The 22,567-nt window shown below is 49.8% G+C and overlaps 7 protein-coding genes across 7 annotated transcripts; 4 read left to right on the top strand and 3 right to left on the bottom strand.

The window, feature by feature from the left end:
• Window positions 1-598: 598 nt before the first annotated feature.
• On the bottom strand, window positions 599-1,357 carry KD926_005824 (hemerythrin domain-containing protein; the record flags this gene model as incomplete). The annotated part of the gene is made up of 2 exons (XM_053097786.1): window positions 599-1,024; window positions 1,238-1,357. The coding sequence occupies 2 exons, from the start codon at window positions 1,355-1,357 to the stop codon at window positions 599-601; spliced, it is 546 nt and encodes a 181-aa protein (XP_052960862.1).
• Window positions 1,358-2,659: 1,302 nt separating this feature from the next.
• Window positions 2,660-4,245, bottom strand: erg9 (bifunctional farnesyl-diphosphate farnesyltransferase/squalene synthase; the record flags this gene model as incomplete). The annotated part of the gene is made up of 4 exons (XM_053097774.1): window positions 2,660-2,761; window positions 2,813-2,995; window positions 3,043-4,102; window positions 4,178-4,245. 4 exons carry the CDS (start codon window positions 4,243-4,245, stop codon window positions 2,660-2,662), a joined length of 1,413 nt encoding a protein of 470 aa, XP_052960861.1.
• A 706-nt stretch (window positions 4,246-4,951) lies between these two features.
• Window positions 4,952-6,620, top strand: KD926_005822 (DnaJ domain protein; the record flags this gene model as incomplete). Its single annotated transcript, XM_053097763.1, has 5 exons — window positions 4,952-5,057; window positions 5,105-5,148; window positions 5,201-5,294; window positions 5,350-6,431; window positions 6,483-6,620. 5 exons carry the CDS (start codon window positions 4,952-4,954, stop codon window positions 6,618-6,620), a joined length of 1,464 nt encoding a protein of 487 aa, XP_052960860.1.
• A 769-nt stretch (window positions 6,621-7,389) lies between these two features.
• KD926_005821 (histidine phosphatase family protein) lies at window positions 7,390-9,166 on the top strand (the record flags this gene model as incomplete). The annotated part of the gene is made up of 3 exons (XM_053097752.1): window positions 7,390-8,020; window positions 8,110-8,239; window positions 8,302-9,166. The coding sequence occupies 3 exons, from the start codon at window positions 7,390-7,392 to the stop codon at window positions 9,164-9,166; spliced, it is 1,626 nt and encodes a 541-aa protein (XP_052960859.1).
• Window positions 9,167-9,838: 672 nt separating this feature from the next.
• On the bottom strand, window positions 9,839-14,495 carry KD926_005820 (GT1Gtflike; the record flags this gene model as incomplete). Its single annotated transcript, XM_053097741.1, has 13 exons — window positions 9,839-10,065; window positions 10,142-10,587; window positions 10,669-11,022; window positions 11,079-11,273; window positions 11,341-11,987; window positions 12,034-12,126; window positions 12,594-12,711; window positions 12,779-12,948; window positions 13,006-13,116; window positions 13,186-13,442; window positions 13,778-13,889; window positions 13,948-14,209; window positions 14,386-14,495. 13 exons carry the CDS (start codon window positions 14,493-14,495, stop codon window positions 9,839-9,841), a joined length of 3,102 nt encoding a protein of 1,033 aa, XP_052960858.1.
• A 497-nt stretch (window positions 14,496-14,992) lies between these two features.
• Window positions 14,993-17,020, top strand: KD926_005819 (terpene cyclase/mutase family protein; the record flags this gene model as incomplete). The annotated part of the gene is made up of 1 exon (XM_053097730.1): window positions 14,993-17,020. One exon carries the CDS (start codon window positions 14,993-14,995, stop codon window positions 17,018-17,020), a length of 2,028 nt encoding a protein of 675 aa, XP_052960857.1.
• Window positions 17,021-17,600: 580 nt separating this feature from the next.
• KD926_005818 (ABC transporter ATP-binding protein) lies at window positions 17,601-21,746 on the top strand (the record flags this gene model as incomplete). The annotated part of the gene is made up of 7 exons (XM_053097719.1): window positions 17,601-17,810; window positions 17,874-17,988; window positions 18,046-18,620; window positions 18,676-19,230; window positions 19,290-21,260; window positions 21,317-21,432; window positions 21,491-21,746. 7 exons carry the CDS (start codon window positions 17,601-17,603, stop codon window positions 21,744-21,746), a joined length of 3,798 nt encoding a protein of 1,265 aa, XP_052960856.1.
• Window positions 21,747-22,567: the final 821 nt, after the last annotated feature.

Below are 22,567 nucleotides of genomic sequence, written 5' to 3'. Positions count from 1 at the left end.
ACAATCTCCAACCCCAAAAGACATCATACATAATCCCCCTGCCTCAGAATCCTCACTGATCAAGGAAATTGATTGATTCACTCCCGTCACCTCGAGGAAAGGGATGTGCCGTGACCAACGTACCCGTCGAGTTAGGGCTCAGTTCAGAAACAGGATAGTTGGATTCCGCCGAGCAACCACATTCCAACGCCTGCGCTCTGCCCAGCCACGCACATTCCAGACAGGCAGCCTCGTCGGGATATTCGATTCGCGTGGATATGTCTGGTCTGGAAGCAATTTGCGATGTGAGGAGTGAGTTCGGAGGAGTGGTTGGTATTATGTTGCGGTGCGTGTCAAGCTTCCGTCTCGTAGGAGATAGGGTTAGTGATCAGATAAAGAGCAAGGCAACAGAATGGATGAATCCAATGAATGAAATGACGAAATATGATCGCAGCAAGGGTTGACAGGAAGTTCCAATCAAATCACAAGACTCGCTATCTGACTCTATTCATAGCACGTGTCCCCTCCATCAAGGACAAGGACGTCAGATCAGATGTGATACATACATACCCTACCCACATACCTAAATATATCCAACCCCAATCCAAAATCAAAAAAATCACATAGGCAACCCCCTCATCTCCTTCTCACTCCAATACAACCTCATATTCTCCGCTCCCAACGCCCTAACCTCATCATCCAAATGCTCCCACAACACCGTCCCAAACCCCTCCATGATCCGTCTCACCTCGCCCCGATCCAAATCCTCCTCTCCAGAACGACATTTCTCCAAATACCGCTCCAACTTCTCCAACCCGGCATGAATGTCGCGGTGTTGCGCAACGAGGTCGCGGCGGAATTCGGGCATTTTCTTCGCTAAGAGGGGGAAGATGTGTTGTTCTTCTATTGCGTGGTGCATTGAGAGACCGGAGCAGAAGTGCAGGCCGGTGAGGATTAGTTGGCGCGGGGAGAGGGATTTGGTAGATTTGGAGGTGGAAGTGCAGGAGGTTAGGAGTTGGGTCCAGAGGGCGCGGTGGTGGTTGTGCTGGTTTCTAGTTAGTATATCATAATATCTTGTGGTTTGTTGGGGTTGAGGGTATATTATGGTAAGTGGGGATGTGTAGATGTATATGAAGTATCGATGTATGTATGTATGAGTGGGTGGGTATAGGTGTAGAAATAGTATAGTGTAGTATAGGTACAGTTACGGCAAGTGCACAAAGTGTAGAGTCAACGGAATAAACTCAGGAAAACATACAAACATATCCATCTGTTCCGCCATGCGATTATATATGCGAAACTCCTTCTGCGACAATGGCGGAAGAGGCCCCTTCTCGCCTGTCGCTGTCGTGGGTGCGCCGGCGTTGTTCTCCGCCATGGTTGAGAATAGAAAGAATCTTGAAGGAGTAGTTACAGGGGGAACACGGAAGACTCTCCGAGAAAAAAGAGATAGAGGCCGAGGTCGAGAGACTCGAACGGAAGAGAAAAAGGTCGAGATGTTCATGGACAGACAGATAGACAGAGAAAAGAACTCGCAGCTGGACTTAGGTTGTCTTACTTGTACTCCTGTCTTCAGGCCAATATAGACGAAGCAATCTTTGCTGACGGGACTATTGATAAGCAGGTAAGCGCTGCACCGATCAATCAGAGTGAGATCCGCCGGGACAGACGCTAACTGTTTAGGGAAGGTATCTAGACGGAGGACACGGATGGACCCTGAGACCCTGGTTGGAGACCGGTGGCGCAGGTCAGGTACAGGCACATAAATCGTAGAATTGGCTGTTACAGGAACAGAAGCAGTGCATTTCCCAAGGCAATAGGACAGTTGAAGGTAACAAGCAATTGATTGAAAATATATACTACGCTAAATAAAAGTTCATTAGAAGTCAAAACTCTACAATTGAATGTACCAGATCCTCAATGGACGTATGCCATCTCAACCAAGTTGCAAGACATAAATCTAGTACGTCACCGGTAATGATTTCCTCAATATAAGCACTTCTTCGGCACAACCACAATCATGAAAAGACTGGATCGCAATTTGACATCCGTGCTAGCTACGAACCCGCGGGCATGGTTGGTCCAGAGTAATCAGCACATGAGATGAAAATAATAAAATCAATTGACTAGTTAGTGATGATGTTCCAGATCCTCAATGGACGTATGCCATCTCAACAAAGTTGCAGGACATAAATCTAGTACGTCACTGGTGAAATAAATCCTCAATATAAGCACTTCTTCGGCACAACCGCAGTCATGGAAAGACTGGATCGCAATTTGACATCCGTGCTAGCTACGAACCCGAAGGTTGAACTAGTGTTTTGCGGACGGAAAGGGAGAAAAAAAAGAATGAAAATCAATTGACTAGTTAGTAGTATGATGTACCAGATCCTCAATGGACGTATGCCATCTCAGCGAACTGCAGGACATAAATCTAGTACGTCACTGGTAAGGAAATTCCACTCAATATCAGCACTTCTTCGGCACAACCACAGTCATAGAAAGGCTGGATTGCAATTTGACATCCGTGCTAGCTACATTGCCAATGGTTCAATTGTCATACCTAGGTCAGAAGGGGAAGAAGAAAGAGAAGTCATTAGAATTAACCTCGGGTATCATACAACAAGCCCGGGCGGATGAATACATAAATTAGTAGACATGTCGTGAAACGTTAAATCGATCAGAGCTCCCGACGGTTCTCCCTGGGAGGCTTGAAGTTGCCCTGTCTCAACTCCTGCCAGGCAAGATCGAACCGAGCACCGAGGTACCAGGCCACACCAATCTAGAACAATTAGAATAAACCGGCCAAATAGAAGCGAGGCGAGGGACTCACCATGAGAAGAGAAACAATCAGGATGATCACGCCCATCAGCGCCATCATGAAGAAGACGTCTTGGCGTGTTTCAGCCTCTTCTTGCGCCTTCTGTTTCTCCTCCTCGGTCTGCGCGCCAGTCACCTTGCGCTGGGCGTCTTCGGCGTTCTGCGAGGGGAAGATGTTCTCGATGAATTTTTCAATCTAAAGAGTCAGCATAGTTCAGCCAGGTGAGGTCAGGAATAACATACTCGTCCGCAAACAAGACTAATCTTGAGGAAATTGGGGTCCTTCGGAGTGTTCTTCTTGTGGATGCGACGCGCATACCGCCGGAAGACGTCGCACAAGACCCGAAGGTTCTGCGTGGACTCCGTCATCAGACTGCAGGCATCACCCTTAGTGATCTTGACGTTACGTTCGAAGATGGCCGGGTTGCGGAAGCACAGCTCCAGTGTGGCGATGGCCATGGCCTGGGGAATAGCGGCAAAGTTGAAGACACTCTGCTCGCGCAGTCCGGCCAGGTAGAACAGACAGTCCTCGGTGTGCTCCAGGGCGTTCAGCACCATGTCCGAGCTGCAGTTCAGCGCCACCTCGCGGTTCTCCGGCTTGAACAGGTCGTCGAAGTCGCTGACGTACTTGGACCACACCTCCTTGGGCCAGAAGCGACGGCGGTCGTCGTTGTCCTCGCGCACATCACGGATGATGTTGGTCTTCTGCAGGAAGAGACCCATCGACTTGTGCAGACGGGGACGCTCCAGCAGAGCCGGGTTACCGAATCCCGCCTCGACGAACAACCGCGTCAGGCCCTCGCCCACCAGTCCGGCCACGTAGTAGCAGTACAGGTCGTACTCGACGGTGGTCTTGACGCTGGCATCCTCCAGCTCGGCCTTGCGACAGTAGTCGGCCATGCCGTTGCCCATCTTGTCGGTGATGTCCTTGACAATGGCCTGGTAGGCGGGCTTCATGTTCTTATATTCGGTGATGACATTGTGGAACTGAACCAGCAGTTCCCGGTCCTTCTCCTCGGGGCGGTTGCCCGTGAAGGTCCACCCGTCCTGCTCCAGGAAGTCCTTGAACCCGCGCAGCAACGGCTCCTTGGTCTCTAAGGGGATGGAGGTATCATCCTCGATGGTGTCCAACCCACGGAGGGTGAGGTAGAAGACACAGACGGGCAGCAGCAGCTCGGGGTGGAGTTCCTTGATGACCGCGCTGAAACTGCGGCTGGTCAAGTCGAGGAACTTGAAGCACTCCTTCTGAGTCTCGGTCTCGTTCGTCGTGTCGCGTTCATGAACGGGGTTGTGCCAGACTTTCCTATCGGCAAGGACCATTAGACCTCCATAAGCGTTGGCACAATCGTCAACCTAAGATGGGAGCGGGAGTACCAACCATTGCAGGATCGACCTCAACTCGGAGGGATGGAAGGAGTAGTAGAAGATATTCGAGATGAGGGTCATGATGTGAAGGGCAATTGAGACAGAAATGGAGACAATAACGCAATGCCAGAGGTATTAGATAGTAGAGGTAAAAGATGTGAAGGAGAGAATTATTGTGGGAGAAAGTAAAAATCCGGGTAAATAATATACAGGAAGGTAGGAGAGTGGATGGGAGGAGAGGCGGGGAAAGAGGATGGAAGAGAGGAAGGTTCCAGGATCACAGTGAATTAGGGAAGAGATCCGGAAAAAGAGAAAAATCACAAGAAGAGGAGGAGGAATGGGGGAGGAGAGGAGTGGAAGAAAAGAGAGAGAAAAGGAAGCCCAAGAAGGATTTTAAAATGAGGTGGCTCGTTAGGGGCCGCCAGCCAACGCTAGTCCCCGGGTACCGTATTTACCCCCTGCACGGCCTCCACACGTGCTTTTTTGTATGTGCTTAGCCAAGTCTTGGCGGTAATCATCCCCGGGCTGACAGGACGTGACCATACCCGCCCAGCGACTCGACTACGGGCGGCGACAGCGACCACTTTCACCCCCCGCCTCATGACGAAAGGCGGCCAGGCAGAAAAAAATAAACTATCAGGTGGGACATTCCTGATTGTTCATCTCTCATTCTCTTACCCTCATATTTCCTCATTCCCTCCCCATTTCTATACTATCCTTCCGGTTCCATCCCCCCATCCTTACCAGCAGTCACCTGACAGATCCTCGCCCGGGGAGTCGGCTCGTCATGGTCGCTGATACCACCTACTACGATGCCTTAGGAGTGCCTCCCACGGCCTCCGAACTGGAGATCAAGAAGGCTTACCGCAAACTCGCCATCGTCACCCATCCTGGTGCGCTGTCCTGCCTCGTTGACTCTGCTCATCCTGACCCTCGACAGATAAGAATCCCGGCGACGAGACCGCGCATGCCCGGTTCCAGGCGGTACGATGCTTGTCCTACTTGATGTTGTACGGTCGGAAATTAACTGCCATAGATCGGAGAAGCCTATCAAGTCCTCAGTAACGAAGATCTACGCAAGCGCTATGATAAATTTGGAAAGGAAGATGCGGTTCCCGCCAGTGGTTTCGGTAGGTCTAGGTCTATGTGTTCGTAGTGTTATGGTTTGATGCTAACCCCCACCAGAGGACCCCTCGGAGTTCTTCGGTATGATCTTCGGTGGAAACGCTTTCGTCGACCTCATCGGTGAAATCTCCCTCATGAAGGACCTCACCGCTACGATGGATATCACGATGCAGGAGATGGAAGAGGAGGAACTGGCCGCGTCGGCCGAGGAGAAACTGAACATTCACGACCAAGAGACCAAGGCCGGGGAGACCGCCGAAGGTACCCAGCCCGCTAAGCAGCCCGCTGCCTCGACCGATCCGGCTACTTCTGCGGCGGCGGCGCCCGCTCCGGCTCCCGCTGCCGCCTCCGAATCCGAGACGACTACGGAAAAGCCCGCCGCGTCCAGCTCCGGTCGAAGCACCCCCCGTCGCCCGCTCGGCCAGCAGGCCATCATGGACAAGTCCGAGGAGGAAGCGCGCATGGAGGCAGCTGGTCTGTCGCCCGAGGAGAAGGAACTTCGCAAGAAGGAGAAGAAGAAGGGTCTGTCCCGGGAGCAGCAGGAGCGGTTGGCGGCCTACGAACTCGAACGCAAGAAGGCGCGCGAGGAGCGCGTCGACACGCTGGCCACCAAGCTGGTGGATAAGATCAGCGTGTGGACCGAGACCGACAAGGGCGCCGACGTCACGAAGGCCTTCGAGGAGAAGATCCGTCTAGAGGTGGAGAACCTGAAGATGGAGTCCTTTGGTCTGGAGATCCTGCACTCCATCGGACAGACGTATGTCCAGAAGGCCAGCTCGTTTTTGAAGTCGCAGAAATTCCTGGGGATCTCCGGCTTTTTTTCCCGGCTGAAGGACAAGGGCACGCTGGCCAAGGAGACGTGGACGACCATCTCGACGGCCATCGACGCGCAGATGACCATGGAGGAGATGGCCAAGCTGGAGGAGCGCGGCGGCGAGGACTGGACGGACGAGAAGAAGGCGGAGTACGAGAAGAAGGTGACGGGGAAGATCCTGGCGGCGGCGTGGCGCGGCAGCAAGTTCGAGATCCAGAGCGTATTACGCGACGTGTGCGACCAGGTCCTGGGTGACAAGCGCATCAAGTTGGACAAGCGGGTGGAGCGGGCGCACGCGCTGATCATTGCGGGCAACATCTACCAGAAGGTCAGTTTGCTTTCAAGTCTCTCTAAGGAATCCCTACTAATGCTATTGCAGGCGGAACGTGACCCCGAGGAAGAAGGCGACTACATGGCCTTCGAGCAGCTGATGGCGGAGGCGATGACGAAGAAGGGCAAGGACGAGAAGAAGAAGAAGAAAAAGAACGAGCCCGAGGAGGAGCCGACTTCCGCATAGACTAATATTTGTTCATCGTTCCCTTATTGTCTTCATTCCCCCATTCCCCTTCATTTCCCTGCGTTCCCGTTGTTGTTAAGACTGGATACGGGCTGTTTAATATTATTGATTGATCGTTGGACATACTTCGGTAACGAATGGATGTCCAGATGACTTAATAGATGGTATTCTCAGTGTTACCGACTGGATGTACAGTGTAGTTCATGTCATGTAGCAGCGATCGATATGCATTCCTGTGTCTGAATGCCCGACAGCGATCGCCATCGGAGATCTCCGCCAGAACCCCGCAGCATCTCTCATTTCATCCCATCTCCACTTCATGTTTACTTCTTTCTCCCTCCAAATCTCCTCCCCCCAGCCAAGACCATCATCCTATCTTAACCTCCTAACCCAACTAAATCCAGAAACACGGCACGCGATCTCCTCCCTAACCCAACAGCCGCTAACTCCTAGCGCCCTGCTTATCAGTCTTGACTGGTCGATTCCTGCAGCTCGCCACGCACGATGATACCTTGTGGCCGGTAGGGCCAGCAAACCGCGGATCCTTTCCTATCTGCGCCGCTGTGGAGGCCGAGGAGACCATCAGGATGGATTGAAATATGAACTTCCTGACCGCTTCAATGGCTTATCATCGGGCGAGTCCGATCAGCTAAACATGTCAGGGATAATGCATGTAGCTAGACCAGCACAAGGGACGGAGATATAAAGGCGCGAGAAACCCGGATGTTTTCCTACAGTTCAGAATTATGCGATTCTCAAGCCACCCAGCATGTCCCCATTTCTCTCCTCATCGGTGCCTCTGTCTGCATTGGCCCTGTTCGCTATCAGCAGCACCGCCATCCCCACTCCCAGTCCCGTCAACCCAGCAGCACCCACCGGCTTAACCTTCCCCTCAGGTTTCGACATCGTTTCATCCTGGGCAAACCTCGCGCCCTGGAGCGAAGTCCCCTCCTTCAATAACATTTCCAAAGGCGTCCCTCGCGGTTGCGAGCTCTCTCAAGCCCACGTCCTCCACCGGCACGCGCAACGCTACCCGACCAGTTTCAAGCTCGACGGGGGCGGCATTGACGCGTTCAACGAGAAATTATCCAATTATAGCCGTGCGCACAACACCACGGAGATCGCATCCGGTCCGTTGCGCTTCCTGAATGATTGGGTTGATCTCGTCGGGAAGGATACCTTGTTACCGACGGGCGCCGCGACGGAGGCTTCGTCTGGTGCGAGGATCTGGTCGCGGTATGGACGGTTCTTGTACCGCGGTGGTTCCAATGGACCAGAGCCTGGTGTGGAGAGATGGAATAGTTCGTTGAATGTTTATCCGAATGGGACGGAGAGGCCAAAGCCCATCTTTCGGACCACGACGCAAGGGAGGATTCTGGAGAGTGCCAGATGGTGGTTGAGTATGTTTTCTCTTCCCTACCCTGTTATTGTTCCACTTGAAGTCTGGGTGGATGTGGTGTTACGAGGAAATGTTGATTAACGACTGTAGGTGGATTCTTCGATAACGAAGGCGCCAACAGCTCCTACTCGGAATATGATCTCGTGGTCATCCCCGAAGGCGACGGATACAACAACACTTTGGGGTCCGATCATTCCTGCGAAAACAGTCCTTCTGGAGGGTAAGTCCCCTGAACCAAATACACTACATCACCTCATCCCATCCCACTGACCATCCGCCCAGAAACACCGACGGCGCCCACTTCATATCCACCTTCACCCAATCCGCCGTCACGCGCCTATCCCCCTACATGCCAGCGGACTTCAACCTCACAGCCTTCGACATCGCCTCAATGATGGTCCTCTGTCCCTACGAATACGCCACCACAGCCCAACACTCCTCCTTTTGCACCCTCTTCACAGAACAAGAATGGCTCGATTACGCCTACGCCATCGACATCCAATTCTACGGCGTGTTCGGCCCAGGCTCACCAACCGGTCGCGCCCAAGGAATTGGATATATCCTCGAACTCGCGGCTCGACTACAGGGCAAAACCATCCCCACTAGCGACACGAGTATAAACGCGACTTGGGACCAGTCAAGTGAAACTTTCCCGCTCAACCAACCGCTATATATGGACATGTCACATGATACGGTGATCGTGGCGGTGTTGGCGGCGTTGGGATTGAAGTATTTCAATTACGGCCCGCACGGCCTCCCAGCGAATGTTTCACATGAGGTGGAACGAACCTTCCACTTGAATCAGGTTACGCCGTTCGGGGCGAACATTGTTACCGAGGTTTGGACGTGTCCGTCAGATGGAGATGGTGCGTCCTTCGAAACAGAGAACCTCGCCGGCTCGATGTATAGGAATCCGGATCTTTCTGAGACGGATCATACGAAAGATTTTCTGCGATTCGTGCTCAATGGAGCGCCTGTGCCGTTGGATGGACTGGTGGGGTGTGAGGATGCGGTGAATGGGTTTTGTGATGTGGACGAGTTCCTAGGGGGTGTGGAGGCGTTGAAAGAGGATGCCGAGTATCAGTTTGCGTGCTTTGGGGAATATGAACTGGATAAACAGGTTGGGGATGGGAGGCCGGAGGTTTAGGCAGATGTGAAGATATATATGTGCTCCGAATGGCCTGCACTTTCCGGATTTTCTGAAAATTGTTGGTCTACAGGGACCGGATGCACCGGACCGGTCAAGCCACGATAAAACTGATTGAACGGATGCCTGAAATAGTAGTGAGGATTGAATTGATGGATTGATGTAGAAAGAATCGAGGTTGCCGGTCTAGAAGGTGCCTTAGGCAATTTTTCGGGACAGTATTATCGTGATATGTCGCTTGTTTTGGCGATTAGGAAGCCTCTCAAATTCCATAAATATCGGCTTCTTTATCGTGTAGTTAGTTGAATGAAGACTTTCATTCATTTGAATATGATCATATAAAATCGGTTGAATAATCACTTCTTCGGTAGACCCACATATTTCTGCCACAGACTGTTATAGAGATACTTGTCCACTTTGTAGTACCTATTGAACCGCAGAGGTGTGGAGCCTTTTCACATCATTAATTGCCGTGTGAGTAGATATACAGCACTGCTTTTCGACATCCACCAGCATTTCCGGCTTAGATTTTCTCCTAATATCATAGTTTATAAAGACTATATTAGGGCTCTAACAATCGTATCCATTCAATCAAATAGAAGCCTGAAAATCCGATAGGAATAGACTCAAACCCGTCGTAGATACTTCTATTCCTGATCTCAGACAGACAACTCACAGACAGAAAGTATCTAAATTCCGATCTTTTCCACAGCTGGCGTCGAAATTCCCCAAAACAACAGATTGCGTTTCCGATGACATTTTTTCTGCCACGTACTGTCCTTCCCTTAGTCTGGCTTTGACGACAGCGGCCTCTGTACCGAAGCTGGCAGGGCTCCTAGGAGGGGCATTCATGATATTTGTACGTCCACCGAGAAGGTATAACACTGCATGCCAAAGAGCTGGAGGTGCAAATAATCAAGAAACACATTAGTTTGTCTTCCCCTACTGGCGGTCTTAACGTCAAGGGACACATACCTGATAAAACCCTGACGAAAACACCAATGATCACTGTCACGAGATTACGTGATGTGCCGCAGTCTAATGCGCCGTACGGATTGATCTGGTAAATTTTCAAGTCCTGTGCACGTATTCTACCGTGGCAGATAAGTATCCACGCTGCAGCTTTGGAGAGCTGGATCTCTTCATTGGCCCGCCCATAGCTCCAAACGGCTGGCTGATCAAACAAATAGTCGCACCGCATTCGACGCAAAGGGAGATTTCGATAGAACGACTGGACTGCATTCGATGTACCTCGTGTTTCTGCTCGTAGCTTCGTCCCAACCTGCCGTGCAGCCGCTTTTGCCTGATCGGTCAAGCAGTGGCGCATGGCCGCAGCCAAGCGGCGAGGAGTAAGAGACGTATATGGGATCGGAGCAGGACCTGCACCTGTGCCTGCAACTATATGGCCCCAGAATCTCTGGCTATTGGAGAATGTCCGTATCAATACTGGCAAAAGAAGCCCCTGGTAACATATGCGCCAGAAGACATGGGTGAATACTCACTCCGCAACAAAAGGCACCACGACGGTTGGACGGTCATGCTTAAGCCCACATATTGTGGTTCCAATGCCCCCATGGTGGACTACTGCGCTGACATGTTGGAAAAGCCATTCATGCGGACAGTCGTCTATGAAAAGTACATTTTTGTGGCTGCAGGCAAGGCTACCTAGCTTGCACCATCCTTTCCCAACAAATGCACGGATCCCGGCAAGGGAGATAGCTGCCATGACCGTGTCTGTGAGCTCTTGGCTCTGCTGCTCGTCCAAAACGATGCTTCCGAATCCAATGTATACGGGTGTCGATCCCGAGCGGAGGAACTCCTGCAGCTCAGGCGAAGGCTCATGCGAAGGAAGATAGCTGCTGATATAACCAGATACCTCTTTGATTGTTCATTAGTTCCGACAAGGAGTTACGGGCTCCAACCGCACGGGCCGTAGAGGGCAACATTACCTATATGTGCGGGCCAATCATCTGGCTTTGGCACCAAGGATGGAGGCCAGAAATATGTGAATGGGATTTTCAATGTCTCGTGCAATACTGAGCCCAGTTTCATCGGAACGGGGGCCAGGTCAAGAGAAACTCGCAGCTGATTAATGGTATCTCCTAGACTAAACAAACCGTTAATGAACCACAATATTTCTAGGTACGACACCCGGGGAACCGAGGGTACCTTACTACAGCCACACCATCCACTCGGTTGCCACATAAGAAATCCAATTACGACGACCAGGCTTCATAGCCCGTCCAACACCCACTCTGGTGATCGCGTGCGGGAACATCCTCGTCCTCGACCAAGGCATAGTGTACATGAGGTGAACCGGCACCGCCCCAAGAGCCTGCGCACAATGCACATGCGAAAAGACGATCGGACTTGCAATGATCGCATCTGCAACAAACGGCGCCCCAGTATCCGGATCATCGTCCACACACGACCTCCAACATCCACTGATGATGTCGGACATCATCGGGATTTTCTTCCCTTGGAGACGGGCTTGCAGGGTCTTGAGCTCATGAACATACCCGGAATTTTTCCGTCCATAGGAGATCAACTCAGCAGGGTCACCGCCGATAGAGAAAAACTCTAGTTGAGAGTACCCTGTCGCAATGGCGGAGGCGTACGTGGCATGTGTGGCGATGCGAACCCGGTGGCCTTGCCGGACAAGCTCGTCGCCAAGGACGAGGAAGGGTTGAATGTCTCCTTGGGTGCCGATTGTTTGGATGACGATATTCAGCTTGATTGACGGTGTCGCGAACTCTACCTGGACGTTGTGGTCTGTAGCGGTTTCATGTTTAACATCATGGTCATTTCGAAGCAGAAAGTGCTGAAAAGTACAGTTTCTTTTCAATCAGAAGAATAGGCAAGCTCACCCTGCGTCGAAGATGAAGACACGGGTCTTTCACCATCAGTGTTTGACCGATTTTGACCGTTGGATTCGGCTTGGCTTTCAGCAAAGGTATTCGCTACCATCATAGTTAGAGAGCCCAATACGCATGCAGTAAAACACAAAACAGGACATAAAAACTCCGCTGGTGGACAAAAGTCTGCCTGTATGTAGGGAGTTTAAGGTCGTCTAGCACGGAAAGACGCTGCTTTTCCCTTTGCGTTTGTCCCTTGACAGCTCACATAAAGATATAGTTTCAAACATGCAGGAGAAAAAACTTTGGCTTGGTTATCGAGCTACGGAGTACATCCCTTGCATTTCTTTCGAAGCACCTGGATCGGCGCGACCACGCTACTACCTACTTACTGCATTAGCAAAACCCGCCCGATCTGCGTCTCGTACATTCTGAAGTGATCAGGATCCCTCGTATTTTGGATATGTCACACCTCTCCACTACCTATAATCCCGAATTTTATGCATACTAATGTAAGCCACAAAGAGCAATCAAATCTCGTCTCTTGGTCTAAGTCTAACAAGAGGAGTCACCGGAACTGCTCCAGTTTGGTCCTTCCAGTCCAATGTCTCCGGGATCCTTTCTACAGCTTCCATATCAAATTGGGTCCAAATGTGGGCTAAAGCGGTGAACATGTAAATGTACGCCTGTCTGGATTGTTGGAAAACGGGTCAGGTATCTTCCTTGAGCATGGGGAACAAAAGATCTTACGACTTACTGCAACCCAATGCATGCCCTGGATCCTTTGCTGAATGGCATGAAGTGCTGTTCCATTGCCTGAAGCTCATCAGGGGATGCTTGTAGCCATCTCTCGGGATTAAAGCAACCAGGGTTGGGGAAAACGGTCTCATTGTGGTGGAAGGCAAGCAGGGCTCCAGAGATGCGTGCCTGATACGCGTGTTAAAGATTTGGTTTCGTTATAAAAGAGGAAGACTCAGAACACACTCCAACCGGTAGAAAATATGGCCCTATCTCCATTCCCTCCGTGGGGACCACCCTTGGTAAAAGGCCCGGAATTGGTGGTACTATACGTAAACTTTCTTTGACCACAGCATCCTATGCAAGAGGTTAGCGCTTCAGCGAGCTTCTGCCACAAATAAGCATAAACTCGTGTATACGACATACCAAATAAGCTAGCCGAGTCAGTGCCCTCCAGTCAAGCTGTGGACCAGAAATACCCCCAGGCGTTCTTTTGTCGAACTCATCCAGCTCAGTCTGAAGCCTGTCCTTGATACGTGGCGACTTCAGAATATAGAAACATGCAATAGTGAGTGTGATAGAGGGGGATTTACCAGCAATCAAGAAGACTGCTGCTTGTTGGAACAAGCTTGAGACATCACTCCTGCTGAGACTTTGTCCAATTTCATTCTCCAGGTGTAACACTGTCCGTTGGTTGAGTATCGACTTTGCGTGGCCATTTGTTTTTCTAGAAATCAGTAACTCGTTTCCAACACTCCTGCAATGCTACAAGCTTTTAGCGCTGCTCGCTCCTCACATGGGTCAATGTAGATACCTCGTAAAGTTCTTTGAAGCCAACATTGACCCTGCTAATCCAGCTAGGGAAAAATTCGAGAAATTTCAAACCAAGCGGAAGAATCAAGGGAATATCGCCAACTACACAATTATCAACGTGATGTTCAAGACGATTCTACTTTTCGGTGTTCTTTTGATCTCTCAATTCCCTTTCAAAGAAGTGAAAATAAAAAGGTTTGCTCACTTAGCCATCGATATCCATCGACGAAATTGTGCGCAGTCATCCATCCGGAATTGGGCGCCGAATAGCAGACCAGCTCTTTTGAGCAAAGATATGTACCCGCGGTGATGTTGATCTATTTTCCCTCTTCTGTTAGATTCTATTCACGACTTTGAGCTCGAGGTAGGGCTTACCATCATTGCTTTGAAATAACTCAGAAGGTCCACAGGTTTGCCCTCCTGGCTACTCTGCATCATGGAGTCTGCAGCTCGCTTGACTTGAATCCTTCCAATTCGAAATACATCATCCATCTCTCGCGAAGCGAACAGAGGTAATGCTGTATTTCGCATAGCACGATGGCGCTCAGGGTCGTCTGTGGTGATGATCGTATGCACGCCCCGGGCCGATGCATAAAACTCGCTGCATTTCATAAAAGCCGGCTTTGAGCTATACACCCTGTATTCATATCAGCATAGCTCCCTGAAAGAAGAGAAAATTTACAACCTCTTATAGACTCTGGGATCGTTGATATGTACGTGGTTGGGTGCAATTCGAATTACATCAGATTCTGTAGTCACAAAAGAGCCAAATGGTCAGTGGTATTGATAGAAAGCCACGACGGAAAACCTCACCATAGAGCTTGTGCAGATGAGGAAGGCTTTTCGTGAGGCCTCCATGTTTGACTTCGTGATATCTGAGATAGAGGCTTGTCGCTGCTGCGAGTCTGGGGCCCGGCACGCATTTGAGAGGGTGAAAAAAAAGTCGATAGGCAATAATACAAGCTCTGATCATTATAAATACCAGGAGGCATCTTTGGAGTATCCCGTATCCAGACATAGCAAAGATTAACAACATGGTTCCTCGTGGGAGGTTGTTGTTTCTCAGAAATTTGAAAAGGTTCCATCGATTAATAAAATAATGTTGCTGCAAAACGTGGTCCTGTGAATGATTCTAGTTCAGTCCTTCTGCATGCTACCTTGGTTAGCTTTCGTGTTCTATGTAAGGGGCATGCCTGAAGAGGCTGCATAGACAGCGGATCGAGAATTCTTGCATATGTGATAGATAGTAAATGACATCTCTGAGGGCGTGAAGCTAGTCTATGTAGATGGCGGTGGAAGGCTTTGCGCCACGCTAGCTATCAGGAAAACCGTGGTCTATTTCAAACCCCCCCATGGCTTACTTCATTTTGTTCCTCAGATATTGAGGAATCGATCTTCGAGTGAGTGGCCTTTCGTTGCTATGGATGATCAGTTGCTTTCCAAGTCAGTAGCGGTGGAAGCCAAGCAATGTTTACAGCAAGCGGCCAGCTTCACCAAAGAGCTAGTACGATCCGATGGACATTGGTGCGGCGAAGTCAAATCCAATGTCTCAAACACCGCGGAATATATCATGCTTCGACACGCCTTGGGCCTCGAAATACCCAGCCCCGAAACGTGGATATCTTGGATCCTATCCGAACAAAATCCGGATGGCTCGTGGGGTTTAGCGCCCGACCTGGGTGGTTATGTATCGTTTGGTGTCGAGGCATATTTCGCGCTGAAACTCCTCGGCCTCTCGCCTGAGCATCCAGAAATGACAAAAGCACGGAACTCCATCCTAGCAGCCGGTGGTGTGGCTCGAGTTCGGATCTTCACACGCTTCTTTCTTGCAATTTTTGGACTTGTCCCATGGAAGGCCGTGCCAGAAATGCCTCCAGATCTGATACTCGTGCCACCCTCGGCCCCTTTTAGTATTTACAACATGGCATCATGGGCAAGGTTAACTGTTGTGCCCTTGCTGCTCGTTAGCCACCACCGGCCCATTTTCGCACTCCCAAATGGAAGATCAGAAGTCAACACATTCCTGGACGAACTATGGTGCGACCCCAAGGACAAACAAGCTCCGTATTCGCCCAGCTTGTGGAAGCCTTGGAAGGCGGACCTGACCTCACTGGGCTTTACCGTGATTGACAATATCCTACATGCTGTCAATGGATTGAGGAACTTTCCTTGGAGAATTTACGCCCGTCAACGATGCCTTGACTTTGTACTTGAACATCAAGATGAGGATGGCACCTGGGCGGGATGCTATCCTCAAATGCACGCATCCCTCATTGCCCTTATTGTTGAAGGATATAGCATCGATTCTCGTCCAGTTCAGAGAGGTCTTCATGGGTTGGAAAGCTTTATTTGGTCCGATCAAAATGGAAAGCGCATGCAGGCTTCCATATCCCCAGTCTGGGACACCATTCTCATGACGATTGGCCTGCTCGACGCCGGACTTCCGACCGAGAACAAATATATCCGTCGATCGACTTCTTGGGTCAGAAAACGTCAGGCCCTCGGACTACAGGGAGACTGGAAAGTTCTCAACCCGAAGCTCAGATCAGGAGGGTTCACCTTCCAGTATCACAACGCTTGGGCCCCCGATGTTGACGATACTGCGGCGGCGGTTCTCGCTTTCATGAAACAAAACCCCCTCTCAGTTGATTCAGAGCCGGTTCTTCGTTCCATTGAATGGATATTGGGCATGCAAAATACGGATGGAGGTTGGGGTGCCTTTGATCGTGGGAACGACAAGCTTTTCTTCAACCGGATACCCTTCAGTGATATGGAGGCTATGTGTGATCCATCCACAGCCGACGTAACTGCGCGTGTTATCGAGGCCTTCGGTCTAGTTATGAAGACTGACTCCCGTGAGAAGTCACTTGTGCCGAGAGACATGAAAGTTGCGATGATGTCCGCGGCCGACCGAGCAATGAAGTACCTCGTCAGCGAGCAAGACGCTGGCGGAGCGTGGTTTGGACGTTGGGGAGCCAATTATATTTATGGCACAAGCAACGTGATTTGTGGATTTGCAGAAATGAAGTTTATTCAAAGCTCCACAGACGTCCGGATTGGGGATTGTATGGAAAAAGGAGTCGACTGGCTGCTCTCATTCCAAAACAGCGACGGCGGCTGGGGGGAGTCTCTCGATACTTATCGAGATCCCAGTGCCGCAGGCCAGGGCCCCTCGACAGCCTCACAATCCGCCTGGGCACTCATGGCCCTGCTTACCTCGTTGCATCCTACACATCGAGCAATTTTTCGTGGTGTTCAATATCTTGTCTCGACCCAAACAGCAGTCAGCAAGAATGGGGCTTCGTGGCCAGAGAGACCATACACCGGGGTGGGATTTCCGAATCACTTCTATCTAGGGTATTCTCTGTATTCACATTACTTTCCTATGATGGCGCTGGGTCGATACATTTCAAAAATTGGGCATGCAGGTATTTGGCAGCTGGACTAGTTGAGCCAATTTTACTGTTTCGGGGTTTTGTCATATTGACCTCAGATGGAGAAATAATATTTTATGGTTATGAGGGATTGGGATCGATAAAAAGGAAATGGGCCGCTGATTTTCAGGCAGATTGTATGTACAATACGAAATAAATCTATTTATTATCGACAGCAACATACTGTCTCCATGCCAGAAATGTTAAAAGTCCAATTGGCGATTGAAGGAGGGTCTGAATGGTCTTCAGGCGCAACGGCTGCATCCTTCCCCCTTACTGCGACCATTTTGGTTGACATGTAATATATTGGGAAATTAGCAACTAGTTATATCACATCCCACCATTTGATATATGAGTAATATTCCCCCCATATCCGATAGATTATTTTCTCATGCTGGGGACTTATCCTTGCGTCTGATCTATCAGTTGAACGATTCAGGCTTTTGGCCAGGCATGCAGGGCGCGGCATTTGGAGTGAAATGCATGCATCGGGAAAAGGGAAAACCAGTTGCAGTTTCTCCTGAGTAGCACTATGGGCTTTTGCCAGGGTGCGATTCGACTTCTGTTCTTTGGATTAGTACATCCAGGCCAACGATGCATTCCCAGGTCTCGCTTTTGCGGACTCAATCACACGCTCCCGACTCTCAGAACGTCGACGACGTGATTAACTGTCAGATTCATGTCGAGCCCAGTAAAGCGAACTTCTTCTCGATCTATCGGTATGCGACTAGACTGCAGTTGTGCGGATTGTTCTTATCAGCATGTTGTGCAGTTGCTGCCGGTGCAGCGATGCCCCTGATGACTGTAAGTTTAGTCCTCTTACACATAGCAGATAAAAGACTCTGAATAGTGTCATTTAAACGACAGTTTGTTTTCGGATCCTTGTCCGATGAGTTTGTTAAAGCACTTAACAATGGACCAAATGATTTGCTCGACGTTGCTGGTTCAGTCAGAAGTTTGACTTTGGAATTGGTGTACATAGGTTGGTGATTCATTGGAATGTGGGGAAGAATCTCCGTTGACTAAATCTCTCGATAAGCAATCGGATCGCTTGTGACGACGATGTTCAGCTCATGGGGCTTTAACCACATTGGCGATAGTATTACTAGCCATCTTCGACAGAAGTACCTCGCTGCCATTTTGCAGCAAAACGCCGCGTACTTCGATGTAGCCGGGACAGGGGAAATCACCTCAGTCATGGATCAAGACATGAAATTGATCCATGAGGGGATTTCACAGAAAATGGGCCTCCTTATCACCGGCTTCTCTGGGTTCGTGATTGCAATTGTCGTCACGTTCACGCAAAGCTGGTACTTTGCGTGCATAATGCTATGCCAGCCAGTTGCTCTTATTCTGGCAATAGGGGTACTGGGAACTATCTTGACCCAGATACAAGGAAAGACTTTGGCTGAGTACGTCCGAGTTGATAACTTGGCTCAAGATGTTTTCAGTGCAATGCGGAACATTATTGCCTATAGAAGCCAGGCGCGGTACGGAAAGAAATATCATCTCGCCCTACTGCGTCCCACGGCTTTGGAAACTCGGGAGCGATTGGTTTTTGGCATGATGGTTGCAAGTGCCTTCATGGTACTACATTGGGCAAATGGAATCGGAGTATGCACCTCCCTATCAGACTCTACCCTGCTCCCGCTAACCTTCTTCTCGTCAGTTCTGGCAAGCCAATCGTCTCTTTCACGAAGGAACATGCACCATTGCACAGGCGTTGACTATTCTATATGCAAGCTCTATTGCGGGTGCTGAGCTTGGTAAAGCAATGCCATTTGTTCTCGCCATCACACAGGCCAACAACGCAGCAGGCCGGGTTTTCTCTTCAATTGACCGTGTCTCGCCAATCAATGCATTATCGGACACGGGAAGAAAGATGAGCTCGGTGCAGGGTCATATCAAATTCGAGAATCTGAGTTTTGTCTATCCATCCAGGCCGGACCAACCGATCCTGGACCGTGTGGATCTCATTGTACCCGCAGGAAGGACTGTGGCTCTCGTTGGGCCGTCAGGCTCAGGGAAGTCGACAATAGTGGCCCTTCTAGAGAGACTATATTTACCTACTAGTGGTCGAATAGTGCTGGATCACAAACCGATTGATGAGTTGAATATCTCTTGGCTCAGGTCGCAGTTTGGGTATGTCAACCAAGACGTTGCTTTGTTCCACGCATCTATTCATGAGAATATTGCCTATGGCTTAAATACTACCACGAGAAAGGTATGCTGTCGTCATTTCATGGGCATAGTCGGGGCCAAATTGTTGACCATAATGAATAGAATTTAGATTCCGCGGGCACGAGAAAGCTGGTAGCCAAAGCTGCTCAGACTGCTCAGGTCCACTCGTTCATCATGGGCCTTCCCGAAGGTTACGATACGATTCTAGGGCCGGGAGGGTCACTTCTCTCTGGAGGCCAGAAGCAAAGAATTGCAATAGCGCGTGCTATTGTATCCCAGCCGCCAATTTTGCTGCTTGATGAGGCCACGGCGGCATTAGACAGTCAAAGTGAAAAGGAAGTCCAGAAAGCGCTTGACGCAGCCTCGCATGGGCGGACTACTATTGTGATAGCTCATCGACTTTCGACGGTTCAGAAGGCGGCTAAGATCTTTGTTATGGACACCGGCCGAGTCGTGGAACAAGGGACACATGACGAGTTAATGGCCAATGATACATTATACAGCAATCTAGTGAAGCAGCAAGCACTACAATCCGATATTTCGACAGAAGAAGATCGAACGCCAGTGCAAGATCCAAAAAAGCAGCCGTTACCTCTAATCCACGAGACCGAGTATCTTGAAGACGGGTCTACACAAAGCCTTCCTGAAGCTATGCCTTCGAAGAAGAATCCCTTCTGGTCGTTTTCGTCCCGCCGGAGTATAATGTTTGTCTGGAATCTTAGTAGACCCGAAATGACATATACTACCTGGGGTCTGATCTGCAGTGTTCTATCCGGTATAAGCTATCCTGCCCACTCAATCTTCTTTGGAAACGCGGTTATATCCATCATAAGCCCCAGTCTAAGCACAGCAGGTCATACCACAGACTTTTGGGCTCTAATGTACTTGATCTACGGGATCATTGTTTTTGGAATATACTGTGTACGAGGTTACTGCTTTGCCATTGCCGCATCTCAACTTAATCTCCGAGCTCGCTCAAGTCTGTTCAATGCGCTTCTTCACAAGGAACTTCCCTTCTTTGGCAAGACAGAAAACTCGACAGGTCATTTAATCGGGTTTCTCTCATCCGGAATACCGAAGATCGTTGGAGTATCTGGAACATCACTTGGCCTGGTTCTCGAATCTCTGACCATGCTCGTCGCAGGAATCTCAATAGGCTGGATATATGGGTGGAAGCTTGCCGGCGTTGCTACAGCCACCATCCCTCTCATAGTTGTCGCTGGCTATCTTCAATACTCCATGATCGAGAGAGTGCAGGAGTGCATTCAACGTGATTCTAGCGCAGTTGCAGTTGCCAACGAGGGTATTTGTGCCATCAAGACTGTAGCAGTGCTCGGTCTTGAAAATATAGTCATCGAAAAGTTCAGCGATGAAAGCTCTCGCGACCACTTGCCTTCAAAATGGGTGAAATTCAGCATTGCATATGCACTCACGACATCACTCGCCATATTCAGCATTGCCATTGTATTCTGGTATGGGGGCACGCACCTCATCGCGACCGGCGAGTACACTATCCGACAATTCTACATTTGCTTTGTAGCTATTGTCGGTGGCTCTCAAGCATCAGCGGCTATGTTCTCGCATGCCCCTGACATTGCAGGTGCTCGTTCGGCAGTTGAGCAACTCAAGCAACTAATGCAAGGCTCTCCACTGCACTCACCAAATATACGTCAGAAAGAGCTGCCTGCACCGAACCCTCTGGTAGATCTTTCCTTGCGAAATGTCAAATTTAGGTATCCCTCACGTCCGACCGAACTTTCTTTGAACAATGTCAGTCTAGAGGCCCCTGCCGGTCGTTTTGTTGGTTTGGTAGGAGCCAGTGGAAGCGGTAAGAGCTCGGCGATCAATCTTATCGAACGTTTCTATCTTGCAGAATCCGGAAGAATCTTGCTAGGGGATAAAGAGATTGATGATTACGAGCCGGAAAGCTACCACCGATATCTAGCGCTAGTTGACCAAAGCCCATCCTTGGTGGGTGACGATCTGCGTGAGTGTTTGCAGAGTGGTGACGAGGATGTGACAGATGAAGAAATGCTGGCGGCTCTGAAGAGCGTCAGCTTGGAAGGCTTTTTGGTAAGTGATTCTTTCCTAAAATAAAACTCAGCCGGTGCTAATGTGAATGAAATCAGTCGTCCCTTCCCTCGGGACTAAGCACGCCCGTGGCAGGCAACGGATCCAATCTCTCTGGTGGACAACGACAGCGTGTGGCCATCGCTAAAGCCCTTCTATGGAGACCAAAGATCCTGTAAGTCAATTTATCATTCCCAGTCGTATGGCAAAATCTAGATACTGACCAAGTACAGTCTTCTTGACGAGGCAACTTCGGCGTTGGACACAGCGTCGGAGCGAGTCGTGCAAGACGCATTGAAACACACCATAATTCCTCGAACGACCATTGCGGTGGCCCACCGGCTGAAAACAATTGCACATGCAGACGAAATCCTTGTCTTTGACCGTGGATGTATTGTGGAGAGAGGGACTCATGATGAGTTGATGATGGCAAAAGGGCAGTACTGGGAGTTGGCGCGGTTGCAGGATTTTGGTGGCCATGGTAACTGATGTATATAGTAGCGGGGGCTTAATGGGATGTGGCATGCTATTGACCTCTTGATAGTCACAACCTTCTTTGTATGATAGATCAATTTAATTTTCTATGTTAAAATTATATTTATAGAAGTAAGAAGATAAAGTCTGTCTCTCATTCGTCTAAAGGAATTGGGATGCTCCATAAGACTTTTCAAGATAAAATCCTAGACTACGGATCAAACTCTTCATTTGTACAGCATAGGAATTCTACGATGGACCTCCATGTGCCAACTGATATGCTGCACCAGTTGAAGGGTCCACATGATTTGCTCGTTGAAGCTGTTGAACTCTCTTTTCGAGATTGTCCAGTCTTCGTTCTAACCGTAGAACCTAACTAAGTTGCTTAGTATGCCGTTCATTGAAGGTCGAGATAAATCGCATACCTCGCCCTGTGAGATTGTTCAGAGGTCCATCATCCTGATACGAACACTCAATCTGATTTTCTTTACACAAATTGCAAGGTTTGTCACCACTGCACTTTTGAACCTAAAATGTCAGTCTTTTTCAGCCTTTGCGGGGGTGGACGAAGTGGGTGGGCAATGACGGGAACAAAGCAAGACGCTGAGGAGTAGCCGTAAAATATTGATCTGTAGAAAAGAAGAAAAGTAGGACAGAGTCTAACTTGTACAATTTGCCATACTTACTCGTGAATTCAGTTGACGGCATGAAATGCAAGCCGAGCTAACCCTCCGCCGTTTCGATCTTGGTGCAGGGGACATCATTTGGATGATGAGATAATCCAAATAGTTGTCGGGTGAAAGATGCGAATCCTGACTAACAGCCTCGAACACTCA

This window comes from Aspergillus affinis, assembly GCF_023601865.1.
Source record: "Aspergillus affinis strain CMG 70 chromosome Unknown NODE_2_length_704391_cov_89_054091, whole genome shotgun sequence".
NCBI lineage: Eukaryota > Fungi > Ascomycota > Eurotiomycetes > Eurotiales > Aspergillaceae > Aspergillus > Aspergillus affinis.
This window is presented reverse-complemented; position numbering and strand designations above follow the sequence as displayed.